The sequence below is a fragment of the Corapipo altera genome, unplaced genomic scaffold (assembly GCF_003945725.1).
Source record: "Corapipo altera isolate COAL_440 unplaced genomic scaffold, ASM394572v1 76, whole genome shotgun sequence".
Taxonomy (NCBI): Eukaryota; Metazoa; Chordata; class Aves; order Passeriformes; family Pipridae; genus Corapipo; species Corapipo altera.
In genome coordinates this window covers 1,451,308-1,472,287 of record NW_020884964.1, presented here as the reverse complement: position 1 = coordinate 1,472,287, position 20,980 = coordinate 1,451,308, and the positions used below count along the sequence as shown (strand labels likewise).

The 20,980-nt window shown below is 44.8% G+C and overlaps 1 protein-coding gene across 1 annotated transcript; it reads left to right on the top strand.

The window, feature by feature from the left end:
• Nucleotides 1-4,881: 4,881 nt before the first annotated feature.
• On the top strand, nt 4,882-11,081 carry CST7 (cystatin F). The gene is made up of 4 exons (XM_027664554.1): nt 4,882-5,349; nt 9,810-9,982; nt 10,239-10,355; nt 10,818-11,081. Exons 1-4 carry the CDS (start codon nt 5,274-5,276, stop codon nt 10,908-10,910), a joined length of 459 nt encoding a protein of 152 aa, XP_027520355.1. The 5' UTR covers nt 4,882-5,273; the 3' UTR covers nt 10,911-11,081.
• The last annotated feature ends 9,899 nt before the right edge of the window (nt 11,082-20,980 follow it).

The following is a 20,980-nucleotide window of genomic DNA, read 5'->3' as shown; positions in this document are numbered from 1 at the left end:
GTATCAATGTAAAGCACCCAGGTCTGTTTGGTTTAAATTTTATTAAGGACACAATTTTCTGCTCTCTGTGGGAGAACACAGACTGGAGCTGTTAAATCCAAGTCTCATCAGTGCTGAATAGCTGGGTACCTGCCAGACAGAGAAGCTCCATTGAGTTGTGAATGGGATTTTCAAACACAGTTGGAGAGCACAGATTTATCCTCCTTCATACTGGGAGACCTGCAGCATGTGCTGCATTGCAGACATAGGCCTACATCGCAGTGCCAATATGTCGCACTGTGTTGTGCACGTGCTTCCTCACGGCTTGTGTTAGGACTGATCCTGAATACAGAAAACACAGTGTTCATCTGAAAAGCAATTCTTGATAGCTGCCAACTTGAGACAGTCTCTCACTGCGACCCCTAGTTTGGCCATCTAAATGGCTGTTTAGCAGCTCTAACCCTCTGCAACTTCCCCTGTTGAGCTCAAATCACAAAACTTCCCACCTCTGAGACAACCTCTTCCCTCTTTTCAAAGAAACAGTGGCTTGATTCCTTCAGGGTGACTCTAAGGGAGGGAAAGCATCTGTAATCAGCAGCTGTAAGCGTTCTCATCCATGAACTAGATAGAGACTTGCTAACTACTCTTAGTTGATCACTGTGGTAGCTGGTGTCTAACAGAGTTCACAAGTTCATTTGGTGAGTGTTTTCCACGGACCTCTTGCACAACTGATTCTAGTCCACCGCAGGAACCTCCAGCACTGCTGAAACTCAAGCATTTAGCACCATTGACCCTGAGATTAGCTCAGCTGGTTAGAGCATGGTGCTAATAACACCGAGGTTGTGGATTTGATCCCCGTATGGGCCATTCACTTAAGAGCTGGACGCAGTGATCCTTGTGGGTCCCTTCCAACTCAGAACATTCTGTGATTAACTGTCTGCCTAAGCCTGTGGCTCTGCCCAGGCAGTTTCCAAAGTTATAAGACATATTTAACTAGGTCAGTCTCCAAACAGGACCCTAGCCAGCTAACAGAACTAATGCTTCTGTGCTCTTCAGATGGAGAGGATGGGAGGTTTGTTAATGTCAAAATTACTACAATAGCCTCAAGGTAAAACATGGAGGGGTCTTAACATATGACCCATCCTATAAATAACCCACAGTGCAATCTATAGGCAATATCTGCACAGCACCTGACAGTGCTGCTGGCAGATAAACTGAATGATGTCACAGTTGTACTCCTCAGCCCAGCCAGTAATTTCTTCTTCACTTCTCTCCTCTCTTCTCAAGAAATGTATGGTAACCAGATTATCTTCAAGTCTTCCAGACTCTTTCATATTTAATGGAAATTCAAAAGTTATTGCTGGTATTAAAAAACAGATGCAACTGCATGAGCCTTGATCCCTTTGAAAAATCAGTTACTTCTGCAGTGGAGGCACAGGTGAGGTGCTGGTGAGCTACAGAACACCTGGCAGAAAAGGCAAGGGAGTATGAGACAAATTCTCTGCTTTGAGGTCAACTCACCAATTTCTCCTATTCATCCTACTGTTAGTGAGTACACAGACACATATTCACAACTGTGTGAATATTCACATATTCACACTGCTGACTTAATGCTACATAGGGACATATGCTCTGTACCATTTTCCTCTTCCCATACACCTCATCAAACTTGTTCAGCCACATACCTGCTCAGAAGGGTTTCAAGCATTCTGTGGCTTGTCCAGGTTACCCTGTACTGTAAAGCTGCTGCTATATGAACAGTATGGTTTTCCACTTACAAAAGGTGGGCTAGTGAGGTGTTCCTGCTGTAGGAGCAGCTGAGTCCTCACCTCAATTGTTTATCCTAGTCCTTCTTTCTTGAATTGTCTTTCCTCCGCATCTCAACGTATTTCGGCAAAATGCAAAGTGCAGGTCTTGAGTGTGGAAGATATCATACCCATTTCTTTCAAGTTTAGGGCTTAAAAACTGAAAATTAAATATTGTGGTTTGCATTTACAGGAGTATAATTCCAACAGGATCCCTTGCAGATCCAGCTGGCATTATTCCAGGAAGCCATGGTAGCAACTGCTGGGTTGTGCTGGGTGGAAAAAGGTCTGGCCCTGAATAACTAAAGGAAAAAGTGATGATGAAGAAGTCCCCATCATGCACCAAATGTCATGAAAATCAAATATCAATACTGTGGATTTTGCTTCTTCAGTAAAAAGGAGAATATAATTATATCCTTGGTTTATGGATAATAGAAGTATGGTTGGGGTTTTTTTATTTTAATCGAAAAAGTCCTCACAGTTACCCACTCTTTCCAAAGCTTCTAGTAACTCACACCAACAGTGAGAGAAAGAAGGTAATGACCCTGCAAATTCCCTTGCAGAAAAGAGAGCAGGCTTGGTATAAACTTGCAACAAACATCTCCTACTTACACGAAAAAACAAACACGAGGGTTCTCATGTGTGTGCAAGACTTTTAAGGCCTATATAATTCAGCTTGATGCAGAAAGTTTGATTTAGACTGGCTCAAGACTAGCTATTTGATTAAAGCAAATGTTCTGTTTACCCTGGGATAATCAGTGAGTCCACTTACTCTCATCCTCTCCCTGTTCAGGATGTCTGCTCACACAGGAAACAGTCACATAATGGGAAATTTAGCGAGTGGAAACTACTCCGCAGAGTGCCCCACATGCCCTGTTCTGGAGTGCAGGAAGTGAACTACACATGCACTCCAGGGAAAGTGGATGAAATTCCTATCAGTGACCTTGAAGGACCTTCAATAAGAGTATCTGACTCATTTTCTGAGGTTCGATGTCAGACATCATGCTCCTCCATTCCTCCTGCAGATGGATTTGGGGCACAGAGCAGTATCTTAGGAAATGACACCTGTTTGGAATGAGACATCACAAAGGGACAATAGTCCCAGTCTCCAGTCACAAATTTTTCCACAGCACAAAAATTCCCAAGGAAAAAACCAAGTATATCCATATAGAGGAGTTTGCTGTTGTTTGTCTGTTACTGGGGGAAGGGAGTTTTTTGGTGGGATTTTTGATGTTATGTTCTTTGTGCTTTTTACATAATAGTACCCAGCACTATTAATACTACTACTCATTAGTGAGCACTCTGTTACTTCCTAGGAGAAAAGAACTGGAGAAATTTCCTCAACAAAATCATAAAAGAGGTAATAGAAAAATACAAAACGTGATGTGGAGGAGCTATAAATGATCGGTTTTATGGAAAGAAGGGGAGAGGGAAGAAGGCGGGGAGAATGTCCTCCGAAGAGGGAGGCTGGGCTCCAGCACCGGGAATTACCGCCTGGTGCCCTCTAGTGCCATCACCGAATTAAGGTGGCCTTGCAATTCCACAGCTACACAGCACCACAGCTCCGTGCACGTCAGCGCACGCATTACCTCTGCTAGTCACCATCCCCACTCACACCAAACACTGTCAAAGGGCTGCTCGTGGTGCCCCAGGCGCTTGTTTAAAGTGAGGAAGGAATCTGCACTCCAGAAAGATCCCCCCAAATCACTCACAGTAGGCCCCTTTCAACTCAAATCAAAAGGCCACTGTGAGCACACCAGGAAGCAAAAGGAGATGCAATGGAGGTCCTGCAGGACCTGAACCCCTTTCTTGTGCATCACATGGTAGCGATCTGGCGAGGAGAGTCCCAACCACGTCTTTCTTGCATGTTAGAGGACCAGACAATAGGCTTAAGAAGACACTCTTCCAGAGTCTCTCAGTGAGGTAGAAACTGTAGAGCACAGTTCTTCAGGAGAAAGGGAGGCCTGAAAATACTTGATTGAGTCTCTACCTGTGTCGCAGTCATGGGACAGGCTATTATGTCAGCTCTAAAAAAAAAAAAAAGGAGGAGGAGGAGGCAAAACCCTCTCAATATTGTCCTTCTCATTCTATCTCAATGTTTTCTGCAGGGTTTGGAGTCTGATTCAGCAGACTGTGCAAGAAAGGCTGATGATAAATATGACACACCATGCTTTCCCCTTTCTTTCCTGGTGGGACATTTCAATAGAGTGTTTACTAATAAGGAAACTCTAAGATTATTTTCCTCAAGCCTCTTATACACCATGCACATTGCCCTGCATTAGGACCTTACTTGAGGCAGCCTTTGGTCAAAAAAGAGCAGGATTCATTGTTGGGGCAAATGAAAGGCAACCATCACCATTCTGTTCACCTGTGATAGGAGGAATAGAAACATTACTCACAGCATTCCGGTATTCTCAAATAATCTTAGAGAAGTCCTAGAGAATTAGATAAGAGATGTATCTCAAGCAAACAAGATTGGACTTTGTTTCTGCTCCTTTTAAGTATCACCTGAAGCAAACGCACACACACAGACTGAGGTCCACCCCTCTAAGCCCTTCAGTGAGACAATAGTTCATCTCCTGGTCTCCTGAATCTGTCAGCTGGTTATTTCAGGTGGACCACAAATCTGGCAGCTAAGCCTTTTCCCCAGTTTTTCAAGCTTCTCAGCATGGGCCAACACTGCCTAGAGAGCACCTCTCTGGAAACCAAATACTGACACTGGGGAATCCAACCCTAGAACTGCAAAGCTCTGCGAGGCAGAGAGACAAAATACCCCTCTCCTCATGTTTCCCTTGGTTTCTGGAGAGCACCTAGAGAAAACCCCCTCATCTCTGAAACTAACACAACCTTTTCCTATTGTCATAACGCCTTCTGTAAATGTAGGGTACGATGTTCTCCTCTACCATCAAAACCAAAATCTTCTTCCTGCCAGCTTTGCTCCACTCAGTCCCCTTGGGTAGATAGCCCTAAAACTTTTGCATGTCTTTCACCCAAATCCCACATCTCCACATCAGGAGAAGTAAGACACTGGACTCATCATCTCTGTCAGGTTTCTCCACATGCAGATGCACGTATACAAGCCAAGACCTACATCCACAGGGCTCATTGCCCATTTCTTAGGGATTAAGTTTCCCCCTCAAAGCACATGACTCTTACACTCCTCACCCCCACACCATTTCCAAGTATTAGGTCACACATATCTGCCTGTGCTTCTGCAAAACCCCTGAGGATCACAAAGCAAAAGTCCCTGCCTAATGCAAGGTTGGTGCTGCTATCACCAAGCCAGAGCTCTGTGGCTGGGCTTCGATGTATGTGGTCATCAGCAGGAGGCAGATGATCTGCGTCAGAGCTGTGATGACTCAGGGGGTTTTAGGGTGATTTTTTTTCTTTCCCCCACAGCCAATAAGAGCACTCATAGAGGCATATCTTCTCCAGCAGGAAGTAGAATAGTCACTCCCCTGTCTGCCAGGCTCCTATGAAGTGGTGGAGATGGCAGCGAACTTCATCTACAGTTGTATTGTACTTTGCTGCTTAACACTCTGGAGCTTCAACAGGACTTCAGGTGGTAAGAGTGAAAAATAATTGCTTTTTTCCTTGTGTTTTAGTTCTGTGAGTGCTGCTACCTAATGCACTGGTCAATAACAGCCCTTCTCCAACTGCTGCCCATGCTGGCTCAGCACTGCAGGGTTGAGACTGCAGCTGAAAATCCAACTGCTTAAAAGACTTTGCTTGTAGTTAAGCATGCTATCTCCATGGATATCATTTAGGGATTTTAAAGTTAATGGGTTTAACTCTGTGTGACCTTAAATACTAAATCTAAAGATTGTGGGTAACAACTTGATTGCTAAGTACAGATGGGCACTTGAGTGCCAATTAGCTGACTTTAATGAAGCATTATTCTGTATAGTTTCTTTCTCAGCTGAGCAAGGAAACTCTTAATTCCAGCTGCCCTTAAATCTTTAGAATGGGAGCTGCAGGCAGGAGTGTTTTTCTCTGAAGGTTTTAGTTCTACTTTAGTTTCATTTTGCCTCCCATATACTGAAAATACTGATGCACTCGAGGATGGTATTTGGTTAGCCAGTAGATTTTTGTTTCTGCTGTGGTTTCTGTTAGGTGTTGCAGAGGCATGCAGGAACTCTGCTTAATCTTAAGTGTAAAGATAAGGTCTAGCCTTGCTTCTAGTAACAGAGGAAATCAACCTGTTTCAATCTGCCTATTTGTTTCACTGCGGGCTGGGAGGGAGCATCTACAGGATTGCTTTCTCATACTGCAGAAACGAGGTCCCAAAAGTATTACTTAAAGAAGAAAGCACAAAAGAGGTCCTCTTAATACAACATTCAGCTCATCTCTGCAAGAACAGTCCTCACTTACTTCTTAAGTTTGAGCAAGAAAAGAATCTAACCCTACCATCATCCAAGAGGAGGAGCAGGAGGAGGGCTGGCTTCTCTCTCTCTTCACATTTACAAATCCAGAAGCAATGATGGAGTCTGAAATATGTATGCTCTGGCCCTAAGCATCTCCTGGTAGACCCACAAGAGTTTTCTGCCCAAGTCATGAGATCACATCCTCTGGGCCTCTAAGTGTTGTAGGTGCCTGGGTAGGTCACACAGTGTCTCTGCTCCTGCCCAGGACTGGATTACAATTGTTTCAGCAATGCTGGTATGCCTAGAGCCCTGCACTGCTATCTGACCCTCTGAGCCATTCTGCCTTGTGCCTGGAGCTGGGCCATCACTTTACACAAATTCAGCTTTTTAAGGTAATGGCACTCAAGGGCCAAGCTAGGGAAGAAACAGACAGAAAAGGTTGCAGAGAGTACAGGTGCTTCACACCAGAGAGTTTCTGAGTTTTGGAAATATAGTACTGCAAACTATTTCAAACAGTAAAAGTGATTTCAGTCCAGTGTGTGTGCCATGCAGTGACCATCCTGAATGAGAAGCAAAGCACATAAAGAAAACTGAATTCTAACCTTAAGGAATCTGAGTCATCAAAGGAAAATAGGAGGGTAAAGATCTCCAGGTGATGCATTTCAGACATGTAGCCACATGTGACACTGATCAATCTACCAGGCACTGGAGTCAGGAACAAGGTCACTTTGGACTCTGACTTTTGGTTTGAGTAACACGTGATGGTTTTCTTCCCATAAAGTGTAATTTCAGCCAGTCTCACTCACCCTCGCACCCCATGCCTGTAAAAGACATCACCATGACTCAAGAGGTGTTGAGGGCTCTCAAAAGCCACAAAAGGACCTTGTGTTAAGACTGGAAAAGCCTGTGATTTCTTCTACAAAAAAGAGTATCTGATGTTAACACCCCCATCACTGCCACACCTGACCTTCCAAAAGGTGTGAAAGCACAGAGTCAAGCAAGGTCCTGGTGAGCAGCAAGAAGAACCCAGGGCAGTGACCTGCTTTTAGCTTGGCAGACTATTTCAGTTGCTAGGTGAGCTCAGGATAAAACTGATTCCTATAAGCTGTTGGGTTGGTATTGATGGCACAAGAAAAAGCATGGCATTTCTGAGGGAAAGGACAGCTGGCCTTATGGGAAAACCAAAGCCTGGCTCTACCTCAAACTTCCTTTCTGACTTCAGGCAGGTCCTGCATGACCCTTTTGAATCACCTGTGGATCCTAGTGCCTTAACCCCCTTTGACAACTGGGTAAGATGTGCTTGCCTAAGAAATACCTTCAGTCCAAGGCTCCATGGTCATGAGCTTCTGTGACTCTTGAATCCCATCCTTGCTACAGTGGGAAAATACCATCCCATACAGAATAATCTTGGGACCCACAGGTGGATTCTGGACTATTAGGTGAAAAAACACCACCAGATTGCCCAGCAATGGCTGCACACCCAGTCCCAACACAGATCAGAGACATGGGATAGGAAAGTTCGTCACCTCCACACCAAACACAAAGCCACGTGGAGAACATCTGCTTCTTTCAAGCACATGGTCTCTCAGCTCCCATCTGCAAGAAAACATTGAAGTCATTTAAGGTAGCTGTGGTATCAGCCAGGAAGAGATATGAATTTGGACATCCTTGGGTTGAGGAGGGATGTAGAACTGAGTCTTTTCAGGTCAAGATGTAAATCCTTGAACAGTATTGCAAGTAGGTGCAGCAATTAACACCTGTAGAGGAGGATGTGATAGTGTAACTAGGACATATATAAGCAACCTGTAAGATAAATTTTTGCAAATTTCTATGATGATGATGTAATGCTGGTTTGGTTTGGGGTTTTTTTAAATAATCTATTTTTTTAAATAGATCACCAAGTTGACCCTGACTTCTACTTAGGTTTCTCAGTGCAAACTGGCTTAGAGTCTATGCTCTGTGTAACTGGCTGTGAGTAATCTATTTGTGAAAAACCACTAGAGGTGATAAAAAACTTGACTTTCACAACAGATTCAGTACAAGTTCTGTGTGCACATTTGCGTGCACAAGTATGCACAGGCTCACTGCCTGCACAAACACAGCACGAACTTGAGCATCACCTCCTGCACTGGCAGGTCTTAGCATTAGCAGTGGCTGCACGGCCCCTTGTGCAGGCTGATGATTTTTTACTCTTCTTTGATTTCAGAATTGGGAAAATGGAAAATGGAGAGGAAGCCAAATGTAAAAGGGGATGAAATAATGATATCAACTGTAAGCTTCCAGCTTCTTTTCAATTATTGAAAAATAAGCAGGGCATGGGGAAATAGCTACACGACTAAGTAAAAATATACAGTAAATGATTCTATGAAGTGCTCTAATGTGAAATGCAATGGGCTAACCTTCACACCCCCCAACTTCCATTTCTTCCACAACTTGTTTCTCCACTTCATGACCTTGATAATCATAGAATGGTTTTGGTTGGAAGGGACCTTAAAGATAATCTATTCCAAACACCCTGTCATGGGCAGGAACACCCTCCACTAGACCACGTTGCTCAAAGTCCCATCCAGCCTAGCCTTGAACACTTCCAGGGATGGGGCATCCACAACTTCTCTGGGCAACATGTTCCAATGTCTTATCACCCTTTCAGTGAAGAATTTCTTCCTAATATCTAATCTAAACCTGCCCTCTGCCAGTTTAAAGCCATTACCCCTTCTCCTGTCACTACATGCCATTGTCAGAAGTCCTTCTCCATGTCTCTTGTAGGCTCCCTTAAGGTACTGAAAGGCTGCAATAAGGTCACCTAAGAACCTTCTCTTCTCCAAGCTGAACAATCCCAATTCTCTCAGTTTTTCCTCATAGGAAAGGTGCTCCATCCTCTAACCATCTTCATGGCCCTCTTCTGGACTTGCTCCAACATGTCTATGTCCTTATGCTGGAGGCCCCAGAGCTTGATGAAGTATTCCATGTGGGATCTTGACATTGACAGAATATGGTCCCTGATGTTTGGGTCAGGGCAACAGCACTTCAATTCTCAAAGCAGCTCATTTTACAGTGAGGAACTAGTCCAAGTTCTGCCCCAGGCCCTTCCCTGCCCAGCTGGAGAAGGACACCCTGTCTTTTGTCAGTATATATAATGAGGGCATCTTCCCCTCACCTTGATCACTATCTAAATGCTTCTAACATAAAAACCTCAAGATGCCATCAAAGGCTTAAGGGTGGTGTGGATGAGAAAGAACTTATATCTGCAAGATATGCAAACTAAGAGCAGCAGGGCTCTCTAGCCAGTGTTTGACATGTTATCAAAACTATATTGTACTCAGAACAACCTGATCTATCTTTATAAGTAGATTCAAAGTCAGTCCTTCTATAAACTGGGAGTTGTACCAGAGACCTTTTAAATAATATTAGTGATACTCTGGCTTCTTCTAAGTCAGTTTGAGCTCTGCTATCACTTGTGGCAGCAGCTCTTTATGTCTCTTCATTCCACCGGATTCTTTCACCATTTCAAACATAAAAAGGAAAATTACTTCTAATGGATGTGTGCAGAGTCCTTCTGAAGCACAAAATGCATTGGACAGGTAAGAACATTAAGAGGGCTAAAGGTCCCACCCTTTCAGGCAGCTGATGTATTTTACAGTCGTGTTTCGTGTTGTTTCAGATATACATGTACCACCACCTCATTCAACCATGAAACCTGGCTCCCCTATCCCAGCGAACATCAACAGCTCTGGTGTTCGCAAGGCAGTTCGCTTTGGGGTTTATAGATACAACAACAGTTCCAACGACCTCTTTCTGTTTAAGGATTCACGAATAAACAAAGCCATGGTACAGGTAAGAAGAGCATACTTCTGGTGGCCCTTCAACCCATTTTCTAATTGACCCTCCTATGGCACACCCAAGACATGGCAGCCCTGATCCTCCTCAGGACTGCTATGAATGCCTAAAGCTGTCCCTCTATCACCCTGCTACACATGAGGGCTCTGTGTAGGTGACACACAATTTTCAGATGTAGCACTTGATTCCTAGCCAAAATTTTGGCATCTCTTTCCCCTGCCCTTACTTTAAAGGAGGAAACTACTTTCTCTAGATTGTCAGAGGGCTGAAATACATGCTCCATGTGGAAATCAAACGCACTGTGTGTGAGAAGAGGGAGCACTCCAGCCTGGACAGCTGTCACTTCCAGAGGAAAAAAAACCTGCAACAGGTGTGTCCAATTCCTTTGGGGTATTCAATAACTGCTGGAGTAACTGGAGGTGATTCTTGGGCATCTCTAGCTGTATAATCACCTTCAGACCGGCTCTGCCAAGTCCCCGTAGATGTACAAGCCTCTTCTCTGCAGAGCCAGCCAGGGTGAGGTAGGATTATCATCTCTCAAGCATCCAGGGCCAGCTCTTGTCTGCAAGGAGTTGAACTGGACACATCCACCTAGCCCATATTCCTGGGTGAACGTGTGCAGAAATACAGTAGGTGCTAGAGGTTTTCTAGGTGGGGGAAATCCTTACACAGGCTTTCCTGCTAGACATGATTACTTAGCAAACAGTACTCTTCCTGGGATAAAGTGGGTAGACAAAAAGATGCTCTTCTCTCCTGCCCCATCATGCCCCACAATGCTGAGACCAACTCGCAGACACCTCAACTTTCTCATCAATTCTCCTTTTATTTGCAGACGCTGAGATGCTATTTTGAGGTCTGGATAACACCTTGGTTACAGAAAGTACATGTCCCTGTTGTCCACTGTCACCAACAGCTTTCCCCATAAAAGCCTGACTTACAAGGAATCTACCACCATGTGTTTTTCCTTACCTGGACTGTTGACATCAATACTAAAGTGGAGAATGTACAGAACCACCATAGAGCTTTTCTCTCAAAGTACATGGTTGTTTTTTCCTTGAGAAAGATACTCAAGTGACAAAGACCTACCTTGACTGAATGTATTGCTATCCAGTTGTGTATCTCTTTTTCCAAAACTAAAGTGTACATGAACACATGTTGTCATTGATTCAGTAACAACCCATCCACACTCTGGCTGCATTTTCAAGCACACCTAGGAACTCGTTACACTTGCTTTATTCTGTAATAACCTTCACAAAGCCATGATGGAAGCAAGTCTAAACCACAGCACGTGTGACTACAACACCGAGGAAAGCTTTACAACAGTGGGATAGTTTGCCTGGGGATACACACATGCACAAGTTTTAAGAGTCTCCAGTGCTAGGGAAAAGGCTAGACATATCTATCAGGAATGCAAGAGGCAGACAGAAGTTCTTTTTTCAAGACAGAAGTATGGATAAGGATGTCTTGAAACACAGACAGCCCAGAAATGACACAGTCTAACTACTGCTTCTACTTTACTCAAAAGTAATCTACACTATGAAAGGGCATCACTGCAAATGCCAAGATGAATAAGCTTAATCATATTCTCAAAGCATAATTCTGCTGAGGTTAAACAAAATAGTTTCATGTAGGTTAATACATGATATTTTATCTCTGGCAGACCACAGATTATATTCGGGTTCAGCAGAATGATGGTTTTCTCTACATGGGCATCTACCATTCCTTCAGCCTTCACTCTTCATCCATGGGCCAATTATTGCTTACACTGGACTAAGGTCCTTATTAGCAAGGATTCGGGTAGCTGGTCCCTTAAAACAGCAATAAAATCTGACCCCATGTTCAGTCATACACAGACCAGCACTTCTAAATGTAAAGGGCCCTGACCTAAGCCACAAAGAGCATGTTTTTTTCCCCACAAACACTCCTTCTCTTCTGAGAGTTGTTGCCTTTCTACAGCAATATTGCAACTCCTATTAGCAGTAACAATTTCAGCCTTTATAACAACCATTCAGTCAAGAAAGGCCAGTGAAGAGCTCTGGGCCAAGGGCTGGGGATCTTACGATGGATCTATTAACAGCATAGCTGAGGTCTCTGCTCCAAGTAATCCCAAAGCAAACCTTTGCAAGCTGGGCAAGTCTCAAGTCCTGCTTCAGAAACATCATTTGTGATGAGCAGGTGACCCATCAGCAGGTCAAATTCAGCATCCAGTGCTGGAGAGGCAGCTGTGTTGCATCTTGCCTTTGGGAATAGCAGTCTCTTGTCTGGAAAAAAAAGCAGTGTTCAAAAGAAAGCTCCCAAAGGGTCATGAAAGGATGTAATTTGGTGCTACATTCACCCAGCACACAAGCCACCACTGACCCCCTGGTGCCAAAGACAAAGAGAAAGAAAGTCAACTATAGTGGCTTGAGTTGTTCAGGAAGCAGGAAAGTCAAGCCACAGCTAAGTTTGTAGGAAGGCAAGAAGCCAAGACTGCTCTTTGAATCTCAAAGGGGTTAGTGTCTTGGTTTGAAGACAAATATTGGACAAATTTTGAAGACAAATATTGTCCAATAAAATTAATTCCCTCCCCTTTTTATTAGCCCCCCCACAATATAGAGAGACAAAAAAAATGCAAGGAGGTTTTAAGTGAAAAAAATAACAGTTTACTAACAAGGAGAGATAGCAGCACCACAAAGATACAAAGGAAATGGCTTACCCACAACAAAAGAGTTTACTGCATCACGCGGTCCCCCAGGAACAAAGGGGAAGGAGAACAGTGGAGGGTCCTCCCTGCCAACCACCCCGTCCACCCAACCAAACAAAAGAAAACCATGGAAGAACAGGGGCAAAAGCAAAAAAACCAGAACTGCGCTGCTCACAGGAGCCACACCACCAAACTGGCCACTCCATCCAATTTAGTTAACTAAACTAAAACTGCAGTGGTGGTACCAGTTCAGAGTCTCCTTGTTCTCTGCCACGTTACCCCCAGTGCAGTGCCTTGGCCCACTTGGCTTGACAGGGCTGTGTAGTGGCAGCAGGGGCTCCGGCACAGGCAGTAATTCCACATGGCAAGTGAACAGCAGCAGTTCCATGTGGCACTCTGGCCGCGCTGGTGAGACTGTGGCAGTGTGGCAGCTGGGGCAGGGGTGACCCCTGGGCTGCTTTGATTCCAGCACAACACAGCAAGTCAGTGGCTCCCAGCTTTGCTGCTGTCCCAGCAAGGCAGGGACGGTTTCTGGCCATGGTTGAGACCCTGGATCAACTCTTTCCCCGAAGCAAAATGTCCCCCCCCTCCTCAAACATGGCATGCCCTCTTCAGATGATGTAATGGTATGAATATTCACCATAACAGTTAGGAATGGTCTCAATCCCTTTCTCCCTTCAGCTGAGTGTTTCACACAATGCCAAGGGCTTCCAACCAGGCTGTTGGCCCTACACAGTCTAGCTCAGAATGGTTCTTCCTTCAGCTAGCAGGACAGTAACAGATGTCATACACCTTTCACATGCCACAGTGGGGGTCAAAAGGCAGCTCAGGTCTGTGCAGAGACACATGCAGACAGTAAGCACACCACAGAAGTGTCCCGTGTGTGACTCTTCAAGTCCCTTACACAAGGAGCTTTGTCGCAGTCTCCTCACCAAGCCAATTCTCTATTTGTCAGAGCAACAAAAGTTAAAGCCAAGTGAACTTTACAGAATCACAGAATATGCCAAGTTGGAAGGGACCCACAAGGATCACTGAGTCCAAATCCTGGCCCTGCACAGGACCATGCCCAAGAGTCACACCATGTGCCTGAGAGTATTGTCAAAATTCTTCTTGAACTCTGGCAGGCTTGGTGCTGTGACCACTTCCCTGGGGAGCCTGTTCCAGCACCCAACCACCCTCTGGGTGAAGAATCTTTGTCTAATATCTCACTAAACCTCCCCTGACACAACTTCAGGCCACTCCCTTGGGTCCTGTCACTGGTCACCACAGAGAAGAGATCATTGTCTGACCATCCTCTTCCTCTCAGGAGGAAGTTGTAACTGCAATGAGGTCTCCCCTCAGTCTCCTCTTCTCCAGGCTGAACAGACAGAGTGACCTCAGCCGCTCCTCATACAGCCTTCTCAAGGCCCTTCACCATCTTCACTGCCCACCTTTGGACACTCTCTAATACCTTAATAATGTTCTCTAATAACTTAGCATCATGCTAACCCAACATGATCTTGTTGCTCTGTCCAGGAAAATGCAGCAAGACAGTTTGGACCTCTGTATCCAAACAGACAAGCACCTTCTGAGAAAGACAGATCAGCCTTATGTTTAAAGCTGCATCATCTCCCCAGGTAGATAACAGAACTTTCATGAGCACCAAAGAAATAAGCAGAGCTAAAGTCGACTAAGCTCTTTGTACCATGCCAGAGCACTTCACTGAGGAAGGATTTGGGAAATTAAAAAAGAGGACACTGCTAGCACTGACCTAAAGAACTGGAGCTAAATACCATTTAATCCCAATGACATGCAGCAATCAAATAGCCAATGTCTCTGCCCTCTGCATCTTTGCTAGAATTTACACCAAGGTTAACTCTTCACCAATTCACTCCAAGGAGTTCACATCCTTGCAGGGCATGCCAAGACTCTGACGTCTATTCCAGGTTACAATGGTGATTAAATAAAAATATTTCTAGTAAATATTTAGGGCATAAGGTGAAAAGGAAAACTTGTTCTTGCTAGCTCTGGATGTTGGAGAAAAAAGAACATCCCCAGCAGTGACATTAAGAGCTTGTGAACAACCAAAGCTGGTGCTTCTGAAGTATGGGTTCATGCAGGACTGGTACAAACAAGCTGAAGGAGTGGCTTACTTCAGCCTCAGATTTCTCTCCAGTATGCTGGAAGCAATGGGTTCAATGCATGACACAGTTTCCTGGCTCATCTACTTAAGAGAAAACTTAGCTACACGTGAAGACGAGATCCCAAACAGTCTGCCACATGGCTGCACACTGAGGAGACCTCCATGAAAACAGTGCTACTCAAACCAAGCTAGCCTGAGTTTCACCAGAGTTTCACAGTGCCCAGTGATCCTCAAAGGGAGATCTGCATTTGCTCAAAAGCTATGCTATGCAAATACTTCCTCTGATACTTCCATTTTTGAAACTGTACAGGAAACAAACTGTTTGCCACCAGTCTGCTTACTGACAGACTTCCACTTTGCATTCTCTTCACATCAATAGCTCTACATCAAAGACTTGGAATTTCTGTCTATACCAGGTGTACCCAATTTCACAACCTCACTGACTTTCAGAACTCACAGCTAGGGGAGTCACACATGCAGTGCACAGAACCAAGACAAGGTTTAACCGGCAGCAGCTAGATAAGGAGACATGACTGCTGCTGGCTACGAAGAAAAAGCCTTGTATATAGCTAACTACAATCACTTACTGCAAAATTTTTCAGTCCCTACCTCAAACAAATTAGCAAAAATTAGCTGCCTTATGTGCTCTTTGCAGCTAGATAAGAAGGCCCATGTGTCAGCATCATCAGATCTCTGTTGTGATCACTGAACAGACAGACCTAGAGGTCATTATCTCACCTGCAAAGGTCACTGACACAAAGCAGACACAGATTTAAAGGAATCAGACTTATGCCAAGGCTTTGCAATCACTTTCATCAGCTGTTTACACTAAGAAACCAACTTTTGCATAAAAGTGTCAAAGGGATATGTGAGTTATCTTCCAGCAGCTCTACTAAAGAAGTTTGCTACAGAAAAGAGACAGGGCAGTTAGCTGTGGAGTAACATTTTAAATAGCTTCAGCAAAATCTTCCTGATACTTGTGCCCTGTAGGAACATCTGTTCCACCAACAAGGCAAAACAAAACACATCTTTAGAATGCACAGCCGTGGAGTACTTCAGCTCAGTTCCTTGCCTTACATTGTTTCACTGCAAGGCTTTACACTAAAGCAAAAATTTCTCCAAGCCCTTCAGGAGACAGAGCAATATTCTTTCATATGCCATAGTATGTCCCAAAAGGCGTTTGGATAAGACATAGGAAGCAGCCTCAGGTTCCTCTGGGAGTTATGCAGACAGGGTTTCCTCCCTTTTTAGGGAACTGCAGCCCCTTTCTTCTGCCACCAAAAACCAATCTCGCTCTGACAAGATCTTTGGATACCTCTCGCTGCTTCCATTAAGGCCACGTTTTCACACTAGAGAACAGTCTCAGAGCTGCAAAGGTGTCATGTTCCTGCACTGATATCATCAAGAAGACTGGCTGGTTTTTTCCAAGCCTGACTTGTTTCAGCTTTCTCCTTGCACAAGGCAGGCATATAGACGTGCATCTGAAACCAACATGCCATTGACTGATGCCTCTGTGGAAGTGGAATGAGCCTGTAAAACTAGTCTCCATGGAAGCATCAAGAGCAGATTATGCCAGTTTGTTTATTCCACAGGCATATTAGCATTGCTCTTTTACTCTGGGAGAATTGTATTTGAGGAACTGTCAAGGATTAGAAAACCCTGAGTTTCTAGAAAAATACTGTCCTTAAGAACCCCTTATGCTGAATAATGAGAGATCTGTGTGTCAGTCAACCTGTTTCATCTGGGTTTTACAACAGATCACCCCATTTCTGCATCCCATCATCTTGCTGATCCAGCACAGCAGCAAGAATGGGAGCCAACACCATCTGAAAGGCACCTCCTTTCAGCCTCAGCAGACTTCAGGTCTCCTTGGACTGGAGGTATGCAGACCCTGCATTCAGATACTTGTCATAATATCCTTAAACTGCACAATGATACCTCTACTTGGTTCTGCAGTTCCACTCTGGTCCCCCAACAACATTGTAGTCACCACAACAGTAACTGGCCTCCTTTCCATTTTAGTGGCCATGGAAGCATCAGCCATCTTGGGCCAGGCATCTCTTTCACCAGAAAGCATCAAGCATGCTGGCTTTCTCCCAGACCTTGGTGCTTCACATACCACCATCCCACTCCACTTCAGGTTGACCTCTGACTTGCAGGGCCAAACACAGTTTATTTATGTAGACAAAGCTTCAGATAAAACTAAGCGTTAAGGTGTTAAGGTTCTTACAACAAATTAAATGCCAATGGCCTGGTTAAGTAGCCTGTCACTGTGCGAAGTTTGTTGCTTAGAATTGTGCCACCTACCACAGTTTATATTTGGGGTTTTACAGACTTCAGACAAACTTTACAGACAAACTTTATGTTTTTTTAAGGGTACTGCTGACTGACTGGACTTGTACCCAATCAACTCCCTCTATTTTTTACGGGGTCAACAATCAGGCTTTATTCATTCTGAGAAATTTAACTGAAAACCACACTTTGTCCAAACGCTTAACCTTTAAACAAACTCATTTAGACTGACAAGTTATTCAGCTGCTTTCCAATGTAGCATAGACAAGAACGATGGAAAATTTCCATTGCCCGAGGTGGATGAAAGATTAGGTAGGGCAAGATATCAGAAACTACAAATTTAATGGGCACAAATTCTTGCTTGCCTCTGACCCCTACTCCCAGAATTCACATCCTGCTCTCAGTGCAAAGGGGTGTCTGGCTGCAGTTATTTCAAATGCAGCTGTGGTTAGAGCTGCATTTCACAGCTGAAGAGGTGTGGCCAGCAACAAACCTGCACGACCAGCCACAATGGAAAAGTAGTGACTGATCTCCCATGAGACATCAGGGACAACAAAGAACCCAAGTACCCAAGGCATTAGCTCAGCTTCTTCCCTCCCACAGCACTAGCTTTCACCACTGACTTGCCAGATTTTACATGCAAATTGATCCCCCTCGGAAGACTCTTGTGCACACAGCTCCAATATGTTCGTGGTGCCCAGCCTTCTCTCCTGACTGTGGCACCTGGCAGAACAACCCTCCCTGCTATCACAAGATTAAAAGAAGAGCTCAGAAGGTAATAGCCCTAGTGAATAAGGGCATTAGCTATGTTCAGGTTAGGGGAAGTTGCTTCTGAGCTTCAGTTCTGCCATAAACATTTCTAGTCTTCTTGCACCTGCCCCGAGATACACCCGGCCACAGTTTGACAGCTTGGACTAGAGCACTCAAAAGTCACACCAGACAAAGCCACACTGTTAAATACCACTCATATTTGGCATTCTCTTTTCCCCTTCCCCAAGAAAAGCAAGTTATTTGATGATCTCTGGGTCTGCTGTACTTGTTCCAAAGCTCAAAAAGAACTAAAAAAGACAAGACCACAGTGTACTAAGTTATCTCCAACAATGGCCAGGAAGGAGCGAAGGGTTAGAGGAGTAGAAAAAGAATCCGAACTAAAAAACTCCCAAGAGACAAGTTTTCATATGACTTACCCTCTTGAGCACCAACAGCACTACAACTTATTTGCTTTTCCACTTCATAACTTTGGGGAAACTGTCTTAAAAGAGAATTAGTCACACAAAAGCCATCACATTTGGCATGTCAAAACAGTGGAGGTCTACTTCGCTGCAAAGTCAGGAAAAGTTTCTCAGAAAATCTCCAGTTGGATACTTTGGCAAACGAATCACTAGAGATAACCATGTCTCAAGAGGCAAAGCTGTGCTTGCCCCTCGGGTACCAAAGCATCAGCATAAAAGAATCACCACAGCAAACTTGCTTTTTCAACCCCAATTTAAGATCCCATCGAGTTCAACTTTCACATCCGTCCAGAATAGGACAAATAGTTCCAAGGGGTGGCAGAGCAGTGTTAATCAGCTGATGCTGAAACAGCCTGCCCTGGACTGGGCTTTCCCAAAAAGACACATTGCAAGCACGTCCCATTCTCAGCCCTTCTTCAGAGTTCTCACAGCAGTAAGTCTGCCCACGTCCATAGCAGTCACACCTCTCCAGCCTTTCAAAGTTACCACAATATCACTCCATCTCTGTCCACAAACTATTAAGATAGGGTTCAGCTGCACCAAAGGTCAGAGCCTGCAGCAACTCATCTATTAAGCTTCTTTGGCATCTTACTGAACACCCTCCCAAACTGAGTAACCACCATACCAAGCAATAGGGTTTGCGCTCCTGGCCTGTACAGGAAGAAGTCAGTCTGATCCAGCAACCATCATCCATAAACATTTCTACTTGCCACAGGACTGCTGCAGCCTGGAATTAACACAGAACAAGGTGATAGAAGCACTGACAAGAAAGAATAATTTTCATTCGCATAGCCCTCCATTAATAGAGAGAAGCATAGAAGGCCAGTGAAAGTGGATGACATTTTTATCATCTTCCCCGTCTATGGTGCTTTGCATTACATATATAGCAAGTCTCAATTATTTCCTTTTCAAAGATGAGGAAATTGAGCAACAACGTACTGTCACCCAGTGGCAGAAAAGGAGAGAGCAGCAAAACCTTCAATTCCAAAGTACAAATCAACGCACTAAATCACAAAGCTGCTGAACCCTTTAGTTCTCCAAGATGCAAAACCCTCTTATTTAAAATCATAGTATGCATGGTTTTGGAAGGGACCTAAGAGATCATCAGAGACATCTTCCATTAGAACAGGTTGCTCAAAGCCCCATCCAGCTTGGCCTTGAACCCCTTCCAAGAAAACTTCTCTGGGCAACATGTTCCAGTCTCTCTCTGCTCCATGATCCTGCTAGGCACAGAGGTGAGACTGACTGGCCTGTAGTGCCCTAGGTCTTCATTTTTTCCCTTTTTTTTTAAATGGGGGTTATTTTCTGCCTTTTCTAGATGATGGGAACCAGACTGCCACAGCTTCTCAAATATGATAGTGACTTAGCCACTTCATCCAGCAGCTCCCTCAGAACCCATGGATGCATTTCAACAGGTCCTATGCACCTTCATGTTCCTTAGATGGTCTTGAACCTGATCTTCTCCTACAGTGGACTGGTTCATTCTCCTAGTCCCTGCCTTTGCCTTCTGCAATTCAGGCAGTGTGGCTGGAGCACTTGCTGGTGAAGACAGAAGCAAAAAAGTTGTTGAGTATCTCAGCCTTTGCCATGTCCCAGTAAACAGGTTGTCCCTTTCATTCTAGTGAGGGCTCACATTATTCCTAGTCTTTCTTTTATCATCAACATACACATGGAAGTTTTTCTTGTTGCCCTTCATGTTGTTGGCCAGGTTTAATTCTCTCAGGCTTTCTCTGACTTTCCTAACCTGATTCCAGCTGTTCACACAATCTCTGTATTCCTCCCAGGCTTCCTGCCCCTGCTTCTACCCTCTGTAGGCTTCCACTTTGTGTTTGAGTTTGTCCAGGAGCTCCTTGCTCATACACGCAGGCCTCCTGGCACTTCTGCCCAACTTTCTCTCTGTTGGGATGCATCACTCCTGAGCTTGGAGGAGGTGACCCTTGAATATCAACCAGCTTTCTTGGGCCCTTCTTCCCTCCAGGGCTTTATCCCATTGTACTCTACCAACCAGATCCCTGAAGGGGCCAAAGTCTGCCCTCCTGAAAGCCAGGGCAGCAGCAATGTGCTGTGTGCCCTCCTCACTGCCCTAAGGATCTTGAACTCCAACACTTCATGGTCCCTGCAGCCAAGGCTCCCTTTGAGCTTCACATTCTCCACCAGCCCCTCCTTGTCGGTGAGCAAAAGGTCCAGCATAGCACTTCTCCTCCTTGGCTCCTCTATCACTTGGAGAAGGAAGTTACTGTCAATGCATTCCAGGAACCTCCTGGATTGCTTTTGCCCTGCTGTGTTGTCCCTCCAACAGATGCCAGGGTTATTGAAATCCCCCATGAGGACCAAAAACTGTGAACATGTGGCCCCTCCTGTCTATAGGCAGTTTCATCCACTCAGTCTTCTTGGCTGGGTGGCCTGTAGCAGACCCCCACTATAATGTCACCTGTCCCTGCTCTCTCTTTAATCCTGACCCTTAACCCCTCGGTCAGGTCCTCATTCATCCGCAGGCAGAGCTCCATGCACTCCTGCTGGTCATTGACATAGAGGGCAACACCCTCTCCTCATGCCTCCTGCCTGTCCTTCCTCAAGATCCTGTATCCTTTCAACACTCCAGTCATAGAAGTCATCCCACCACATTTCTGTGATGCCAATGAGACCACAGGCAGGCACGTGCACAT

What these genes read in the sequence shown, in the direction of transcription:
- CST7 (XM_027664554.1), top strand. Translation starts at nt 5,274, where the DNA reads ATGGCAGCGAACTTCATCTACAGTTGTATTGTACTTTGCTGCTTAACA. An exon ending in CTTCAACAGGACTTCAGGTG is followed by an intron (nt 5,350 to 9,809) that starts GTAAGAGTGAAA and finishes GTGTTGTTTCAG; the next exon opens with ATATACATGTACCACCACCT. An exon ending in GGAAAAAAAACCTGCAACAG is followed by an intron (nt 10,356 to 10,817) that starts GTGTGTCCAATT and finishes TTTTATTTGCAG; the next exon opens with ACGCTGAGATGCTATTTTGA.